Source organism: Aulonocara stuartgranti (assembly GCF_965226115.1).
Source record: "Aulonocara stuartgranti genome assembly, chromosome: 3".
Lineage (NCBI taxonomy): Eukaryota > Metazoa > Chordata > Actinopteri > Cichliformes > Cichlidae > Aulonocara > Aulonocara stuartgranti.
This window is the reverse complement of record NC_138941.1, coordinates 49,021,176-49,041,837: the sequence shown is the minus strand read 5'-3', so window position 1 is coordinate 49,041,837 and position 20,662 is coordinate 49,021,176. Positions and strand designations below refer to the sequence as shown.

Below are 20,662 nucleotides of genomic sequence, written 5' to 3'. Positions count from 1 at the left end.
GGGTGGGGGGAAAAATCGATACTGTGTAGTATCGTGATATTTTGTTTGCTAATAATGTATCGATACAGAGACAGCACAAATCGATATTTTGTTACAAAAAAAGTTTTTGTGGACTGGAACTCTGACTTCAGAGCATGTTGATCAGCTCCTTTTTCTGAACAAGAATCCTGACATTCCTTCACTGTCCAAATGTGTTTAACTTGTTTTTTGGCAGCAATAAACATGACAGTTTACTTATTTTAATTTAAGACATGTTTTATTTTAATCAAGTTTAAAACTTTTTTATTTAATGTAAAATTATATTTTGTTTTAATTTACTTTCAAATTCTTCAGTTGCTGAAGGGGCTGCATAGTTTTCATAAATTGCATAGTTCAGAATAGCTATAATTGTACCAGATGGTTGCATTCAGTTAAGTTGGACTAGACTGTAATACAAACCGTTCAGTTTGTCAACAATAAAACTGACTGAAATGAGAGAGACTGAGTGTGAGACTTTGATATTAGATAAAATGAATATTGATAAAGTTTACCTTTATGTACAGAATCTGAATATCGCAAAATATTTTTAAAAATTGCAATAATATCGTATCGTGCGTTAAGTATCGTGATAATTTCGTATCGTGGGATATATGGTGATTCCCACCTCTACTTTTTAATGCCTTGTACCACAGCTTATGTGCTTCAAAGAAAACCAAACTCTTTCCTGTGCAAAGATTTGTCCATTTTTACGGTTTGGCTCTCCAAAATTAACTTTCCAACAGCAAAGTTTAAAAAAAACAAAAAAAAAAACACGGGTTGCCCTGTTACCATTAACCAATGTCCTTCTATAACAGGGGTAATCAATTAATTATCCCAAGGGACCACATGAGAAACTGGGACTGCTGTTTAGTCTAGTCGAATTGGCTTATAAAGGGAAAAGACTAATATTAAGCACAACTTAGTTCAGCTTATTGGAGAGATCCTCCACAACGGTGTCAATTTCAGCTCTGACCTGGTCTTACATATATATTTGAGCCCAGTTTTAAACTAAACTAAACTGTGTAAACTTTTTCATATAGTTACAAATAAGAGAATCTTGTGATCCAAACAGTATTTTAAGTCCTTGAATGATAGCAGATTCAACATAAACAGGGAAACCAAATGCCCATACTAATGGTTAAACACTGAGAGTGCACAGCTAAAGTTATTGCTGACGCATAAACAATGACCTACATGGTAAGAAAAAGAGTGGTGGGAAGGCTTGTTAAGGTAAGGGGAGACGTAGCATTGGTTTACTTTGAGTTAGAAAGTAACTCAAGTAAGTATGTTTTTGCCTTTTATTTTCCTTCATCTCTTGAAGTTGTACCAGCTAACTTCACCTTTTTACATACCTCCTGTGTTTTTGAGAATCCATCTTTGTCACATAAAATCTTAGCTTTTGGGCAAAGTCTAAGATGGATGTAACCTGGAATGGATTCCAGTTAACACATAAAGATCAGACAAAGTTCATCTTAAACAGCAACTTGGTGGCTCATCAGAATAAGGCTGATTTAAAAGGTATTTTCAGACCAATACCATCAAAAGACCAACAGTTTCACCCCCAAAGCCATTTCTTCTTAGATTGTGAGTCAGCTGCCCAGAAAGATGATTCGACTTTGAGAGCCTTGACTGACCTCATCAATTCCAAAGACTCATTACTCTTATGATTGACTGACATTATCTCCATATCACCAGCTGAGGTCTACATCAGTCCATCAGTATTTCTCAAAATTGTAGGAGAGGTCAGGCTTAAACAGACCCTCTTAGTAGTGACATGTCTTGGCCTCATTTTTCCCTCTGTTTTGAGGTCATCCAACTTTTCTTCAGTCATTTGAGGCATTTATTATCTTGCATTATCTTTACTTTTATTTTTGGTGTAATCTTTCTCAGGCCATGGCTTGAGCAAAAGCGGCTGGGCAAGAATTATCCCATTCCAAAGTTAAAGTTCAACCATAGTTTAAAAATAATGAGGGGGGACCTGTTTTGTCTTTTCTCTTCTACTCTCTCATGTAGATACCATCACAATGGTGGATGCTCAAGTGGACCTTCATAGTCACCAACTGAACTGGGTAGCATTACAGTTAGGATACATTATAGCTACATGCTAAATAACCATAGTTTATGGTGAAACTTCCAACTGCTGGACTGATAAATCCAAATGCCTTCTCCTCCTGGATTCAGCTAGAAAATCTCTAGTTTGTCTCTCACCTGTCCGGACAGCAGGTGAATCTGTGGTCACATCCTGCTGCACCGAGCTGACTAACCTGCAAATCCATCAGTCATCTCTCCTCTTATCAGCTACAACCCAGAGAAAACACACTTCCAAGTCAGTAAACAGATTAAACTTTAAGGTCACTGAAGGTCACCAAAAGAGGCTGTTTACCTTTATCACATAGCGTGATGATGATCCCACTTGTGCTCTTGACTCTCCTCTCCTGCTAGCTAATTCCTCAATGTAACATTATGACTTCTGCCCTTTTAACAGTGACCCTTGTGCAGTATTACCACACAGTGTGCCTGCTGGCACTCAGTCTTACCTCTTACCTCCAGCAGCCCTCACAGCTTTTCGGAGTGATCCAAGAATTAGGTTTCTCCAATGGACTGATTTATAGGTATTGTAGTCTTTTGGAAAGAATTAACCTGTGTATTTGTGACCACCTTCTCACAGGAAAAAAATACACAAAGCCTAATGAAACACTGGACTATCCCAGACGCAACATGATGAATGAAAGAATCTTTGATCATGGCCAAATCAACCAAAAAACTAACTAACCAAAGCCAAACACATGGAGATAAACCATGCCAAACAAAACTAGACTTTTAGTATTTCAACAAACAACCAAATATCTAATCAAGATGAAGTAGCAGAAGCTTGTTTGCATCAGGCTCATCACAGGAGAGGAAGTAGCGTGGAAACAACAGTCTGCTCAGAGTTATAGATGATGAAGCAGACTACATGGAAAAGGATAGAAATAAAGATGAACAAACTTTGGGCTGTCCCAGGCAAAAGACGACCAACTTGATGGAATCGTGGTGATATCTTTGGTCATGAAACCAAAATGGTGGTTCCATTCTGCTATCACCTACATCTACATCAACAACACCTCACATCGGGAAAAAACATAAACAGACTAGATGGAAGTTCAACAAGCAAAATATAAAGTTGATTTAAGTGGCAGCAGAAACCTTTTTGTGCTGTGCAGAGAATAATGCAAAATGAAAGCTCTAACTGTGGACTGTGGCTTAAGCTTTAACTGTTGTCACACGACAGTCTGCATATATTATTTTACTTAAACTGTCAAACACAGCTGGAATGTGACTTAAAGGTTTTGTGACTCATGTGTGATTTTACAAGTGTTTTTTCTGTTTGAAGGAGATCCTCGTGAGACAAAACAACTTTCAGACTAAACAAATAGAGAGACCTCTGGCACACGACAGCTTTAAAAGATGGATGAGTTCCCACTAACTATGACTACATATATGGGGTTAAATTTTAAATGATAGCTATGAGTCACTGTTCTTCTAGAAGAAACTCCATAAGCCAAGCAGGCTCAAAGTGAACGTGTCATCCTCTCTTTTTAAGTACATTTTTGGCACGATACACCAAAGTTGCTTTGAAGATGAGAGCTGACTGAGTTTTAAGCATGTTGTATTAACATCCTTAACACATTTTATAATATACTTGTTTTATGATATCACTAATATATTGTTGGAGCTATTCTATCTGTACACATCAGGTCTCTGCATGATCAAATTTGATTGAAAATTATAATAAAACCAAAAATTCTCACCGGTTAAAACTAAATTAAGATTTAATTGATGAGTTTCTTTTGTTTTGCTTGCTTTTGAGTTGCTTTTGGAGGCTGAACAAATAGTGGTGGACTATAGGTTTGGCAGCTAGGATACCACATTTCATGTCCTGTAATGGCTCAGTCACACTAGAATAAAAATAAGACGGCAAACTTCTTGCAACTAGGTAAAACTGGTGGTTGCCCACTGACTGCATTCAATTTTTTTGCTGCTGAAAACCGAAACCCAATAGCTGTGGTGACCAACAAAAATATTTGGTATTTTTGACAAAGTTTGCCATATCATTATAAACACATTGCATCTCATTGCCAACTTGAGTCCATTCAGTCACAAACTGATAGAAGACTGACTCCGCCTTATTGCCATCTTGACGCACCAAAGTTGCTTTGAAGATGGTAACTGCGAGTGGTGACAGACCTGGTTACTATCCTGTCACAATAAATCTTTTACCTTGTCTGACTATAGTGTTAGGGAGTTTCATTCACTGGATGATTCCGTTTAAAAACTACTTGGCTAGATTTAGGCAATAATAGTAGCAGTAGTATTTCAACTGAGAGTTGTAAGGATATGTATATGTTCTAGTATAAAACAGGTGATTGTGGCAAAAATATTGTGCTTATTCTAACCTTCTGCTCTCCAAAAGTTACAGGATTACTTTTATTGTTCCATCATTCAGACCTTGGTTGGTCGCTCTTATTCAGGTTAAACTGTCCAAAGTATGGGAAAAAAAAGAAAAAAATATAGGAGAGAGAATGTGAGATGAGGGGAGAAGAGAAGAAGAAGTTGAAGTAGAAGAAAGACGAGGTGCAGACAGGTGTGTGACCTCTTCGAGGGGCTGTAGGGCAGCAGGAGTGGGAGGTATAGGCTGAAACGGAGGGGTGAGGGGTGGTAGTAGCTATGGCGATGACATGGAATGCGCATGTTGCCCATGGCAATGGTTCATTAGCTATTAGGTCTCACAGACTGACGAGTCCCAAGCCCAGACCTGTCCCCGCTGTGTGTCACAATGGACTAAAAGTTATCTGGTGAGATGCACTGATGAACGAAAACATGTGAGACTCTCTTACACCAACCTGTTGGTAGTCATTCAGTTACATTTTATCACCCTCGATTATTTAAGGAAAGTATGTGCTTGTCATAATTTCAAAAAGACAAGAGCTGCAATAATTAATCGATGCACTGCTTGGTCTATAAAACGTTTAATAACCCTCGTTGAAAAAGCAACAGTGGGAAGGAAAAACTCCCTTTTAACAGGAAGAAACACTGTGGAAGAGAGCCAGTGATTCAAGCAACATTACTAAATGATCTAAATGAATATATTGTTGAGATTTTTTTTTTAAAGCGTCAGTTCATTCTTAACCAAGCTGAGCAAGGACACGTTCACAAGGTCAGTGTGTACACGAGGAGCTTTTTTAGCTTAGGCAGAGGTTGTTTTGAAGTACACAGCTAATAAGCTTATACTGTGTACAAAATATTTCAAATACCTCGTCATTCCACTTGCACAGGCTGGAAGGTTACTCTATGTACATTATTGGTGCCACTGTTTGAAAGAGCTCCTGTCGTGAATAAGACAAATATGAAGACAAAGACGTGAACAGAAACAGGAATCTGCAAACCTTCAGTTCACCTCAAGTATACAAAAGGACTGAAATTTACACTCGATAAGGTTTTTTCGAGCCCGGGCTGTAAAATCTGGGTCCTTACAGGCTTTTCCCCCCCATGCTAACCTCACTCCTCACACTCATGCTGCTACAGGCCTGTAAAATTATCAGAAGACTTATGTCAGTCAAATTTTGTATCACTTCATCTTCTGCCCTACGGAAACAAAGAAAGGCACCATTTCTTTTAAGTGTGTTTGCACCTGCAGGTTCGGGTATGGCTTATCGAACTGGTGTGTCGACCTCAATATCACTTCAAGACCTTTATGTTCAAACGGCAGGCTGCAAGTCATAAACCTTTAAGCGATGTCAAACAGCTAATTCGGCTGGAAAGATTTAAAACAGGCTCTGCTTGGAGAGTCGATGAGATCATGGAAGGCAGAAAGTGTATTAACTAATAGATGAAGCATGTATGGTGTGCTACTGAGTGGAAGTGATGTTATCTTCCTTCCCTGCTATAATCTTTGATCATGGTAGTAATGCAAATATATAGGGAGTAGATAAAGCTTTGTGAACTGTCCAAATCAATATCAATCATATGTAATGGAAATATGCTGAAGCAAATTATTACATGTTGTTGCTGTTTGAAGTGTACATATACACAGCATGCTGTGCAGCACGTTACTGTTGGCTCACAGAATATAACCACAGAGGATGTTCGCGCAGGTGGTTTTATCAGATATATTTACAGTGTTAAAGTTGAGTAAATGGACTGGTACTTGGACGACAGCGAGTTAGTCCCATTTGAGGCCCAAACATTTGTAACTTATTAACCAAAGTGACCTGATGGCTGTTTTACACCAGATTTTTTGCTGACTTTGCTATATTTTGGACAAAAACAGAGCATGAGTCAGAAACTGTTGTTGCTTTAATAGAGTCAATCATGACTGATTTAAGTCAAATTAATTCACTGTCTGATGAAGTCATGGTCGACAGATTTTTAGCCATTTGTTTCATATTTGTAGACCAACGTGCAACACCTTTATAACAGAAACAGAACTTGTACGAGTTAATAGTGTCTTTGTGTCCCCTCTGTCACATGCGCCCACTCACTTTCTCACTCACCGCTCAGAAATAATGAACTCCTCGCTCACGCCCTTTCACTGGGCACACACACGGACACGCAGATGAAGCTAGGCCAGTGAGTGAGTTGCTATTTTAGGAACAAGCCGGCTAAATAAATATGAGTGGCAACTGCGCTGTGTTGACAAACACACCCCAGCTTTAGGAAGCTTACGACCACCTCAGCACCACAGACGAGGGATATTTTAAAATGTTCAAATGTAAATTGAGATCATAAATGATCACAGTTATCAGCTGTTGTCTCCCCCCGACCCCTTACCTCCCCTCATTAGTGACTGTTTGGGGCCATAGCGGGTAACAGGGAACTGAGCCAGAGGACTAGCGGAGGCCCATCACCCCATAATAAGTGCAGTTAAAGCTAATAGTTTAAAACTCAGGGTTGAAGCCAAAGCCAACAGTGCCAGTCAGCGCCCACTTGTGTGAAAGTCCTGAAAATCTTCATTAAATGGATAAACTGATGTTTTTAGGTAAGAAAGACACACGAGGAGCAGCTTTGCAAAACTAGGTTTGGTTTAAGGCTATTTATTACTGCAATAAAATGTATTTTATTAGTCATGTTGTCACAATAGTACACTATAATTTTTGTTTATGTTGTCAGTAGAAATTCTTTGAACTAGAAACAGAAACTAGGTCCTTTGTTGCATGCGACTTTCAGCTTTACACCTGCCAAAAGCTGTCTTACACTTCCTCACAGTCATGCAGTCAGGTATGAGTAAGCACATGAGAAACTGGGTCGGGGTTTGCAAGTGTAGACGGAGTCCTTGCCGACAGTAGGTCAGGTTTTGGGGCGCGTGCCAGAGAACGCAGTGACCCAGTCCCTGAAAATATCCTCTCCAAGGACTTCAACCGCAGCAGAGACTGGCTTGTAAACAACTCTAGAAGATACGCTCATGAAAAACCTGAACCATGATGAGGTCTCTGAATTTTCATGCGTTGCTAGAAAACGTTAAAGGCTGACAGTAGATGAAGACTGATAAACTGAAAGAATTTACAAGACAAGTTACTTGATATAGCTCATATTTCAAGAAAACCACACTTAGCTGCAAAAAAGTAAAGAGGGGTTGCTGCACAGATGATGAACAGTGCTGATTGGGTTCAACTGCCGGGCATGGATGGTAACTTCATTTTCATCTACAAAGCACAGTAAATTACACCTGAGTCATGTGGTATTTCCCCCTCTGGATAGGCCTAAGAGACAAATTGGGAAGTCTTTCTAATTTATGGTGGCTCACAAAACCCCGCCGGTTGACAAAGGTTACTGAGTGAGCCCATCCTTCACTTCTTTTCACCACCACGCTAGGACCTTAAACCCCACAGAGTGCCGATTGATGTGACATTTAATAGAAAAAAACACATAAAAATTAATTACAGATGCAGTTAAGTAAGAATTACAATACATTTCACTGTTTGATTGCCGCAAAGCAGTGGCTGACAGATTTAAGCTGTGATTTTAAGGTGTGCTTAGTGTAACTGTCATAATGTTGATGCTCCATGTAGTCATTTCCTGTTTTATTTTGAAATTTCTGCATCTTACTCTTAAGTTCATTGGATTTCAAGCCTCTGTTCTGTTTCCCATGTTTGAGTTAAGCATGTGACCTGGGTAATAAACTGTTAATCTATCCTATAATTAAACCACTTACTTTCGTTTTCCTGGCCTACATCAAACAAAAATGGGAGTAATGTTTGTTATGTAGCAAGTTCAAAGAGAAAAGCACAGATAGCGTTTTAGCAGAGTTACAAATGTAGGGAACTGTGAGAGCAAATCATGTCTAGGGAAAGAGAGCAATGCATGATCTCTAAAAGTGAGTTCACTAGTCAATTTATTCTGCAGGCAACATGACAGAGCAGGAACTGTGGTCAGACATGAAGTCAGCTCCATAAAACAAGTATTATATCTGCAAGTTACTGCCTTCATTGAAGTGTCTGACTGACATACAGCAATAAGCTGTGGCACTTCCCTGCCTGCAGGCAGTGTTTTCCTCAAAGCAAAGCAGTGGCATCATTAACTTTGGAAGCTGCCTCCAGTGAAGTCATAACAAAAGAGGGAACCAAGAGAAAGGGAGACAGGGAAGCGTAACGGGTGAAATTAAAAAAAAAGGAAGAAGAAAGACAAAGGTCGGGGCAGTCCACCAAAGTTGTGACATTCATAGGAAGTAGAGGAAAAGAAGAAAGGCGGGAGCAGAAGCGGGTGGGGCTGAGGTGGTTACCTGGATGCCTGGATTACCTGGCTGGCACAAAGGAGGGAGTGAAGGATGAGTGTGAGACAAAGAGGTGGAAAAACAAGAGCGGAAGTATTTGTAATTACAGGGACAGCCTGAGTCTGAGGCGGTAATAGCACACAATGCGTGACACATCTGACGTGCGAATGATAGTGTTCCTGTCATAGTGGGGCTGTCGCCAGGTTTACCTCGCCGCAGTTACAGTAACCAAGGAGTATACAAGGGATAGGAAGGGAAAAATTCTGGAATTGATTCTGGAAGGAAAAAACGTTGTTTTCATTCATGAACTTCATGCATCTTCACAATAAATTAACAAAAATATGAAGAACTTATGAGATATGACACTAAAGTTTAGAATAAAAATAGAGTATTTTATAGGGAAAAACTTCCTGGTCATAGTGTAAATGTGTCTTTTATTTACCATAATGTTTGTGTTCCTATAATAAAGAATTTATTTCAGCTTCACAAACGCACATTTGTTGCTTTAAGGGGTTGCTTTCTCCATCTGTGATAAAAACGCTTCAAAAGCTGCAAAACAACAAGAAAACAATGACTGAAAATGCTGTCTGCATTTATAATTCCTCCTTTTAGCGATTTGATAAACTTCATTTGAGCTGGCAAATTAACTTAAAGCAAAGAAAGACAAACAGGACTGCTTCAGTTGAGCTTTCCCTCTTTAAACCAGCAGTTAACACCAACCTGCTAAAGGTAAAGTTAAACAGGATATTAGAGCTGTGCACACATTTGTTTTGGTTCAGTTTACATTAGCTGCCAGCCAGATACATCACCCTAAACAAAACCAGCAACCTGCGCCATTACTACTCACAACAGCAGCATTACTGTGGACTCCAGTGGGTAAATAATGAGTCGATTAAAGAACATTAGCAGTAATGACAAAGCCTCTCTTCACACACACACAGACACACACACACACACACACACACACACACACACACACACACACACACACACACCTTGTCTCCACAGGGGCATTTTCCAGACCACCACCACAGTATACTGACAAACAAAAGAAGATGTGTTTCTCCTGCACAGGCATGCATCAGTATGCCAAAGTAAAGGTGTCGTGGGGGGAAAAACTGAGCATCAAGGTAAAGGAAACTGAAAGTCTACAGAGGATGGGAGGTTAAATTGCTATAGTTTCTGCTTTACAGTTTTTTACAGACGCTAGGACACATTTCTCAATACTTAGGTCACGTTTGCAAAACTCCTCACACAGTGAGCACAACAGAAGTCTATGTGGGCTAAACTGAGGATCAGTTATCATTGTTTTGGCACAAAATGCATTCAATGACTACATCTCTCAAATTTCATGAATTATCTTCTCACTCAGACACAACAACTGCCAAAAATCTTTGTACGGACAGGACATTTTGCATGTGCTTACATACTGTTTTCAAAACTGTTAAACTTATGGCCAAAACAATAACACAATGCAAAACTTGAAAAGACAGCAAAATGCAACAGCAATATTTTATTGAAACATATTTTAAATCTAAAAATGCAGTTTAACCAGCCACAGCTTATTCTCATTGTAGATGAACATCTACACAGGTGTTACTCCTTCAATTTTTCAACTCCTTCAATTCTGGCATGCCAGACGATTATTTCCTAGGTGTATTGCCCTAGATGACATAAGATGTGATGTGGATGAGAACCTGTGGCCAAATGGAGGAGACGGAGTAGAATAGCATTACTATTGTATGTGTATCAGTGGATGGTGTGTATACAAATTCTTGTATTTTGGGATTACTTAGTGCAAAAAAATAAAAATACATAAACAAATATTAACAAATTCTGCATGATGTCTGATTCATTCCAGTAACATATATTGAAATTATAAACAGAGATGTGTCCTTGTTTTACACAAGAAAACACTGTGTAATGCTACATGTTGTTAGTGTTTTTTAGGTCATTGTTTTGTGGGTGACAAAGTGTGTTTGTCGGCTGTCAACCTTTGCTAGTGTTCTGGAAGAATGAGTTTATTTGAGACCTGAATAAAGTGTTTTGGTAGTTGTAGTGCATTTTGAATGTGAAATGAACTGCTTTGCCAAGCTGACGGTCAGTTAGGAGGGTTGTGTGAAGTGTTTTGCAGAAGTGACCTAAGTATTGGGAAATGTGTCCTAGCGTCTGTAAAAAACTGTAAAATCAATAAAAAGGAAGCCACAAAACAAAAAAGTGGAAAGTATCGGCCACAGTTTTAGCTATGTCTATGATACAAATGCGGTATAGTCCACAATAAAGAGGTGAAATGTCAGCCAGTACAACATGCAAGGTTTAAGGGTTTCCTTCACTAATATGATGATTTTATATAGAAAGTTGCTTATAGTTTGGCCTATAAGCAACTCATAGATCATTATGAGATCATTATGTCTTAATGTTGGTCATTCTTTTTAACAACAGGGGTGAACATTTGGTCACGATTTGATCATAATTTAAAAAATAAACTACTATTGTGATGCATTTTAGTTCACTCTTAGCTCTTTAAATATTACAGCTGTCAACAGAGTAGCATTCTTTAAATAGCCTGACAGCAGTTGTAGATTAGAAAAAGAAATGCTAGACTAAGTTTTTTTTAATTGGAATTTAAGCTTCTTACGGCTAAAATGCTAACAATGTCGCCTCTATTTACACATCCTGAATTCTTGGAGTATTATTAGCATTTATTTGCAATAGATATATCAAGTATTTACTCCTCTTTTAGCTCGGAGACTCCTCCGACTCCTTAAAGAAATGCGTGGTTCATTTACCTGCTAAATCATTCATTTTACCTGTTAGCTGTTATCTTTTTATGCTAAATGAAGAGGTTTTGCCAAGCTAATCTTAAAGCTAATGCTAGCTTGAAGAGGGATGACAAGACTGGTGTGAGGAAACTACAAGATTAAGACAGTAAAAGGCTCAGATATACAAAGCGAGGTGATGAAGCTCTTAGTTTTCCTCCATCACTTTATCCATCCATCCATCGTTTTTTGGTTGTTTTTTTGTTTGCTACTATTCAGCGTCGGGGTTCCAAGAATAGAGGTCCAGTTCTCCCTCTTCCCAGCCACCTCCTTCAGCTCATTCATCAGGATACTGAGGTTTTCCCAAGCCCAACGTAAGAGACATTCTGCCTCAGGGTTTCCTCTCGGTAGGACCCAAACTACCTCAACTGGCTCTTTTCCATGTGGACAAGTAGTAGCTCTACTCTGAGACTTTCCCAAATGGCCAGGTTCTTTACCCTGTGCTCCTGTTTGAAGCAACCGTTCAAATTAAGCTAATTTAAGACACTTCTATCTGCAGCCTCGTTCTTTTGGTCACCAGAGCTAGTGGCCGTAGACATGGACAGGAACATAGACTGGCAGGTAAATTGAAAGCTCCACTTTCATGCTCAGCTCTCTTTTCAGCATATTGGTATAGCATTCGGATTGGTGCGTCACTGTCGTAGTCGCACCAATCCGTTTGCCAATCTACCCATAATCATGAACGAGACCTCAGATACTTATACTCCTCCACTTGGGACATCAACTTGTCTGGCATCAACTGGAGAGGGCACTCAGCCAATTTCTGCCAGAGAACCACAATTTATTAAAAATAATGAAATACCACAAACTAACATAGGTGGGGGAATATGTTGTTTCAGGATAAAAGAAGATACCATCAAACAAGCTAAGACATCATCACACACCCCACACCCCTTTCCTTCCCCACTCCTTTCTTTTCTTTATATCACTAAATGCTCTAGCTGTATCTGCAGTGAATTTGCTCATCTTCCTTTCATGAAAGGCAAAAAACCAAAGGACAAAGTGCAATAAACAAATCTGGAGAGAGTGGGCGGAGGAATGTTAAGCTGTCGCTGCAGCCACAAACCCCCGCTGCCTTTGTTGTGCTCAGACGAACTCTGACCTCTGAGTTTACCGCGGCCAATCGTGGGACAACCTGACAGCATGCGGTTGATCAAAAGAAAATGAGGCAGACCTGATATGTGAAAGTAGCTGTGCCAAGAATTGGCAAATGGAGGGGAATGTTGCCATAACTGCCATAACATGAGTTCAACCGTGACGCTAAAACCAACAGTTGACAGACAAAAACACAGTCGTTCCAGTTTGCGCCAGTAGTGAACGGGTTCAATATTGGCAAATCCCAGCTGCAGGTCTGATAACGATCTTCACACCTTCTGTAACACATAAAAGACAAACTTTCAATCATCCTGAACACGATCCGCACCCAATAAAAGATGTTTCATGGCTTCTAACCATAGCTTTTAAACTGTTTTAAGAAAACATAATATTCACAATGTTCACTTTCACAGCAATGAAATCAAACATGGATCAATGCAAAAACATGACAATCAGGGCTTTTAGCTGGATTGCATAACAGAAACAGTGTTACAAAATCTCTGTTAAATAAGGATTCAAAGAAGAAAAAGACCTGGTGTCTGACAGTGTTGACATTATTTCCAGCAAAAAAAAACTTCTTCCAACTCAAGTTTCTATTAATTTTCAATTAATCCATCCAACTGAACCATTTATTTTTCTGCATAGATGCAAGTGGATCTATGCTGGGTCCCTCACTGTAGACTTCCAAGTAAAATAAAGTATCTTATTGTACCTTTAGGGAAACAACAGCTTGTCAGCGGGCCTGTACACTCAAGGGTAATGTTACTGCACCCTTGAGAGGTATTACTTCTTTGTAGTCCAGTGTGGTTTGTACCTTCATTCTTGAACTCTCAATGACATGACTATACGCTTATGTATAAGTACATTTTACTCATTATACTATGTCATTACGTTTGGATTATACTTTTTGCCTCAGCAAGTCCGCTTTGATTCAAAGTCCATCATCAGACGGTTAGTGCAGATGTCTTCACGCTTGCCTGTTATTGGTAATTACTTGGTCTTTTGCACCTACAGAAACCAGAGCAATGATAGGTTCAGATCCTGAAGTTTGAACAGTGCTAACGTCTCCAGCATATTTGCCCATAACCACCACTACTGAAGCCGAAACAGAACGTATTAAAACCTTAAAATCTACAAGTTAAATCAAGAGATTTGGCTGTATATAGACTGTCTCGTGATAATTTACCATTCCATAATATTTTCTGTACAGGAGTAACACAAACATAGTTCCCCAAAGATGAAACATGCTTCTTGTTTCATTATGTGCCATTATTAGGAATCAACATAACCAGTTCCTGGCAGAAACTTTCCAGTTCAGTGTTTCTGAATTATAACATAATAAGGCGAAGGCGATGAGAGAAGCAAATGAAGAAGATCAATCAAACCTATAAATTATACAGCTTTTCATCTGATTGATTTGATCAGGCCAATATAACTGAAGGTAATCTGAAGGTAAACCAACTTAGACGTAGAGAATGCAATGGACAGTTTCTCAGCATATACATTACCACTGTGCTCTGCTACCACTCAGCGCAATTATTTTATGTGAAGTTTCATTCAGACCTTCTCTGTCTGGTTTTTGACTCTTGGCTCTCCCATCACATGAGATTAGAAATGTGTGTACATGGTACCTGTAACATCATGAGAAGCCAGCATTTCCTTTTACATAATTAGATGAGGGTATTTCCCGGTAACAAAAAAAAAAAGGCTCAGGGTGTCTTTCATCCCACCTGCAGTGGACCTAAGCGGATGTGAATGATTTTATGGGGAAACATGCACCAGTGCTTGCAAGCACCACACAGGTAGTAGAGTCTTATCAGTGGGTGTGGGAGAGGAATGGTCTAGGCTTTTCTACAACATATTAAAGCTGCTATGTTTGGTTTAGTGTTCCTAAGGCACTTAGTTACCTATTTTAAGTAAACCTGAGGGGGGGGGGGGGGATTCCAGCTTTGAAGTCATAAGCAGAAACCAGAAAAATGGCACGAGTGAGTAAAAACTGATTTAACAAAAAAAGGAATGGCAGGCCGTCATGAAGAAGATGAGAGAGTTAAAATAGCAGAGACAGAAGAGGCGTCTGCCTGAGAGAACTGAGAGAGCGCAGCACGACCCGGTCACATCAAACGTCACGCTCCAGATTGACCAGGTGGCTCTTTATCACATTTCAAAACAACAACAGAACTTTTTCATAAACTTGACTAATCTCATCCTGTCCCAAGCCTTCTTCCCATGAGGAAACTACACTATGGTCTCGATCGTTCCCACTGCCACTTGTGGCACGTATAAACTAAAACCCATATGCAACCCCTGAAGTATTTCAACCTGAGGAAAAGTCCTAAATCATTTTAATTAGATCGAACAGCTTTCATTTCACTACATTTTCCCAGTATGGCTGTATGCCACCATCTTTGTTTTCTGTCTTAAATACAGCAACGTTTTTAACAGGTTCCCCTTAATTATGATTTGTCGACATAAGGCTGATTTAAGAATTTACTGTATGAGGAAAATCTGTCATAATCTGCACCCTGTCCTCTTTCTTACATAATTCACATAGGTTATACAACAGGTCCTTGAAAAGTGAGAATTATACAGTATGACCTCACCGTGACATTGAACTCGACAAAAAAATTCTTACTTAAGCCCTGAAGGCACATTTTTAAAACCTTCTAACTGAATAAATTATCAGGGAAGAAAGTGTGGACGTTTCTGTAACATATAGCCATAACTCCTGTTAACCCAAACAGATGACTCATTAATCAATTAATTGCTTGATCCTAAAGTATAAGAAAATGGTGAAAAATTGCCATTTACATTTCTCTGAGCAAAATGTTGTATCTCCTTTATTTGAGCAAGAGCCAAAAACTCAGAAGAATCTTCATACTTTTAATTTGAAATTGACTAAATTTATCCGCCAATTATCATAATAACTGTTTTGATAAACTGAACAACCTAAATGCATCTAAATAATGATTAAACAGGAGAGCACTACTTTAGTAATCAATCACACTTTAGCTTTTTTTAAAGAAAGAATGAAAAAAGGCAAAGGTTGTGGGGAACTACTATTCACACCACAAATCAACTGGTAATGGATTGCTTGACTTATGGAAACAGAGAGGGCAAAAAGTGATAGGAAAACTGGGTGTGGAGGGGGGTAATGATTGGGTGAAGAAAGGCGAGGAGGAGGGCAGGAGGGAAAGAAAGAAGGAGGTGGGGGGAGGACTGTTGTGTTGTGTAGGGTCTAGAACCCACAAATCAAGCAGTGATTGGTCCCTTCACTCAGCGTCTCTGGAATGTTCCACTCTAGCACCTGCAGGGAGCGGGAAACAAGTCCTGCCAAGCACTGCAGGAATTCAAGGGGGGAGGGAGGGAGGGTAGAGGAGGTGGCTATTTTCTGCATCAGCTGGTAATCAGATTAAAATTAATTATGAAATATGGAAAGTAAATATCTGATAAAATAGGGCAAACTATCTGATTAGACTAAATAATACGGCGACACTGAGTACTCGTAGATGTAAGAGTGAGTGGTCAAGTGGCAGGCAAAGATTCTTTGGGTTTATTTGACAGAAGTCAGTGCATTTTCCTGTTATTCCAGATCATTTCATGAGCACAAACCTTATACTTCTGCAACTGCAACCAGAACTCACAAAAGTTATTAACAAATCCTAACTTATCGACATTATAAATTGGAACCTATGGAACTGGATTCGTCCAAATGACAAAAACGTTGTTTTATTTTTCGTGTGTGGGTGTCGGCGTTGGGTTTTTGCTTGAGAATGATGAGAGAAAAAATCTGAATTCTGAGTTTGAATCGGAATATGATTTAAATTAAAAATTTAGAAACAAAAGTCGTAATAAGTAGTAATTCTGAGAGAAAACACTGTAATTTTCAAGCTATCGTCCAGAATTCTGAAATTTAAATAAAAATTCTGGAGGACAGTAAGAACAATGAGGAGTCAGACTTCTGACTTTTCTCAAAATTCAGGAAAAAAAACTTCACGACCCAAAAATGCTTTTACTCAGAATTCTTCTTAATGCGAATCTTGTGTTGCATCAAATCCTTTGCACTTGTTATTTTTCCTTTCAGAATATCTACTGCTACTATATTATACAACTACAACATGCTAACTTATACTAGTACTACATATGCCCAGATAAGATTCCAAATAACTAAGAGTTGGGCTTCTGCAAGTAATGCATTCACCCTAAACTTGGGCTATCTTCTCGCTCTGTGCCATTGAGAAATAAACAAGTGTTTGCTTTTATCTGATGACGCTGACATCACCTGATAAACACCTTCCTGCACTCAGTGGTGCAGAGACAGGAATGAACTTCATATTTTAATTCATCCCAAAACAAACTTTAGCACGCACTACCACAGCGGTAGACTTAGCTACCATGGTTATGAAAGGCAAGACCACCCAATGAAGTCATCTGTCACTCACTCAGTCACCAACTCACACACACACACATACACAACACAAAACAACAGGGAGGCGGGAAGTGGGTGGAGGAGTCAATTCAAAGTCAGTGCAGCTCCATCAGCTGATTCCTGTTGGGATACAGGAGGCTTTCTGCCGCTGAATCACTTTAATGTCAGTCGGTCTTTGCTGAAGCACAACCTGAGCGGCATTTCCTGCGACTCCCTCAGCTGGGAGAGCTCAAGATCAAACTGCATGTAATTACTGCATTATAGCACTTTTTTCCTTTTTTACTTCGTCCTTCTACTAAAGACAGTGAGCAAACCTTTAGAGGCCAGCCTGATCCTCTCCAGCATGACAAAGTCAAACACATTTTAAATGCTCCTGCCCAGCGATATCTACACAATGATCTGATATTTTGTCAGTTGTGGAGACTATGTGCTGTATTTTCAATGGCTTCCCCAGAGAAAAGACCAATTTTGACCTCTGACATCATCAAACAACGCCGCTGCTCTTTCTTATTCTAATTTTTATTGTAATGGTTTCGGCGCTTCATTCACAACTTAATCAGCTTCTTTACAGGTGTGAACCTGAGTAAACTATCATTTCCACTTCTGTTCATTTGATTGTTTGCTTTTCCACCAATGTCAAGAAGATGGAATTAAGGAATGCAAGACCCCAACTTCTCATTTACTCCTGTAGGACATACAGCCCTGTATCCAGCTTTAGACCAACGAATTTCCAAGGATTTCCAACTGGTTTTTAACAGGTTTATGCAGCTGTGAGATAAGAAAATTATCTCACCTTATGAAGGATACCACTTCTTCCCACATTTCCTCCATTTATAAGAAGTTCTAAATGTTTAATATCTAGTTGTTTAAGCAATATGATGCAACTGGAAGGTTATTATGGTTTTTATCTGTGTTGATATCACTTCATGTGTTACAAAAATGCAAAACACATCTGTAAAACTGCTGATAAATCATAGAGATACACTGATTGTTAAATGTTTACATATCTTGATATTTAAAGCAGCATTGTGTTGTTTTATTTTGCTGTTAATCCTGTTTGGTACAGTATGTGTTCCTTTCTGTAGCAAGAGGACAACAACGAAACAGCTATTTTGACGTCTATAAGCTCTTCACCTGTCTTTGAACTTTTAGCCCCCACAACATTTCCACCACACACCAGATAAACATAACTGTATGGATAAGTGCACACCATAATCTAATTTTAAAACAGTAAACGAACGCAGTAGAGATGCAGTCCTAAATACTGCACAATACTGAACACAAAAATAATTATACTAGAAGTATTTTTAAGACGTTTGTAACTTTAGGTATTTTACAGGAGATACAAATCAAATTTTAAATAGTGCATAACTTAGTAGAGTAACAAAAAAACCTTTACATCGTACGTTGTAGGTATGCTGTAGTTTTAGGGGTGCGGGCCATACCATGTAGTGGATTAACCTTGGGGGTTGTTTCTTTTTACACTTTTATTATGCATTAAATAGGTGTGCACCATGGATGTTTGACAGGGCGTGGAACGATGTGTTATAAGATCACTTGGGCCCAAAGCCTGCAGTTTTTGCTGTTTAATTTTTCTTGTAAGCAGAAAAGAGAGAGAGCTGTCCTCATCACATTTTTATATTTAATATAAGAGGACAACTGAATAGTAAAGCATTAATGATGCACAGAAATTTAATGCATAAGTAAATGTAAAAAGGCAAGGTTAAAAGATTAGAAAATACCCCCCCCCCACACACACACACACACACACACACACACACTGCAGTTTCAGATAAAATGCACTTCAGCTATTTATTTGTACTATTTGTATTTATATGTTATATTTCTATTGTATACATTAACCGGCATCTGTTGGTGGACAGCAAAGAAAGAATTTCATTGCACAAAGAAAAGCCTTTTCTCTTGTGACACGTGACAATAAACACTTTGAATCTTTGAATCTTGAATATAATTTTCCATTCTCCTCTAGAGGAATTGCACCCTATTTTGCGAACCTTATTATAAAGTGCAACTGAAATGATTAATAAACAGAAACAAAGTGGGCCTGAAGTACCAAAGCCCTCCACTATTTTCAATCCCCTCTGCAGAACCTCATCAAGTGAGCAGAAAGGTGTGGCTTGGAAAGGCACGCAGGGCTGATATCCTCCTAATTCTTAATATTCATCAGCGGGGCGGGCTTTGAATTGCAAATAACTGCGAGCGGGCCCACTCAAATATGAACTGGGTTTTTTTTTTCGATGCAAAAATGTGGACTCCAGCTCAAAGCTTAAAAAAGGGACCCACATACCGTGCAGTGTCTGGCACAAACGGTGCAACAAGCTCGTATGCAAATGTTATTTACTTTAAATGACAATAACAAATAGCACTGAAAGACTGACTCTATTTAATAAATACAGTTTTTTAGAGAAAATATAATAGAAATGTATAAAAGTATCACCATATGCCTCAGGCAGAGGCCATGCACAGCATGGATGACCTGCGTGTCGGCGATGTATGACAGTAACTTTGTAACACTGTAAGTCAAGCAGCTATCACACTTGTTTTTAACGAGACACCAAGCTCCCCATTTTGGTCACAGCTCAGCTGCTCTTTCACGAAACACAGCTCCATCTAAATCGGGTGTTTAAGAGTTTCATCTGCGCTAAATAAACCAAGCGGGGATCCTCTCCACCTGAGGAAGTGGCACAGTAAACGAAAGGGACTTACTCCGAGTGCAGACCTCGCCGCGAAGGTCAGCGCGATCACACAAATCCTGCAAAACAAAAATAAGTCTTTTAGTTATTTCCCTCCGAACTTATTAGTCGACAGGTACAGCAGCGGCAGAGGCAGCCTGCAAAGCCGAAAATTAACTTTGCAGAAATACGTTTACAGAGCCGTTTTAAAAAGAAATCAAAAAATAAACCCTTACAGGACTTTCATATTGATCCGACTGGCGGAAGGCGGGGACCACAGGTAGAGCTCGATCCCCTTATCTTCACCAAAAAGGCACCGCTTCAAACGCGCTCATCGACGGCTTCAAAAAACCCCTGTCATCTACCGGAGACAGAGAGAGAGGGAGAGAAGCAGTCCTACTGACCCCGATTTTAACACATAAAGCTCCAAGCATTAACAGCCAGCCAGCGTTGAAATCACACGTTTTGTTGGCGATTTCTTTCATAAAAATCAGAGCTTGTCCAACTCACCCAAGTTTCAGCGGTGCAGTCGCTGCTGCGCACTTCGTACTGGTGCGCTTCAACTCAGCAGCCTCAGCGAAGAGGAGGGGCCAGCACATGCCTCCATGCCTCTGACTGCCACCGAGGTACCCCCACATACCAAGTACGGTTCGGACCAGCAAAGGAGGCACAGCGGTGTAAAGCAAGTCTGCAGTCCAGGTTTTAATCAGTGAAAAAGCAACAACATACAGAAGTTCTTTCAGAGACTACAAAGACTTTTATTCCACATAAAAACAAAACCCCACCGTTGTTAGCGCTCAGGTGGTTACTGAAGTTTAAAATGACCTTAGGACACTTTATGCAAAATTAGTCCCCAAAGAAT

General features: G+C 39.4%; 1 protein-coding gene across 3 annotated transcripts in view; it reads right to left on the bottom strand.

The window, feature by feature from the left end:
* The window catches only part of col4a6 (collagen, type IV, alpha 6), a 144,902-nt gene extending 124,485 nt beyond the window's left edge, over nucleotides 1–20,417 (bottom strand). For all 3 annotated transcript variants that reach the window (XM_082528136.1, XM_082528138.1, XM_082528137.1), the window contains exons 1-3: nucleotides 20,311–20,417; nucleotides 20,037–20,161; nucleotides 19,835–19,880 (exon numbers count right to left, since the gene is read on the bottom strand). In XM_082528136.1, the coding sequence (XP_082384262.1) occupies nucleotides 19,835–19,880; nucleotides 20,037–20,047 (57 nt within the window). In that variant the 5' untranslated portion in view covers nucleotides 20,048–20,161; nucleotides 20,311–20,417. The remainder of the gene's footprint in view (nucleotides 1–19,834; nucleotides 19,881–20,036; nucleotides 20,162–20,310) is intronic.
* Between the last annotated feature and the right edge of the window lie 245 nt (nucleotides 20,418–20,662).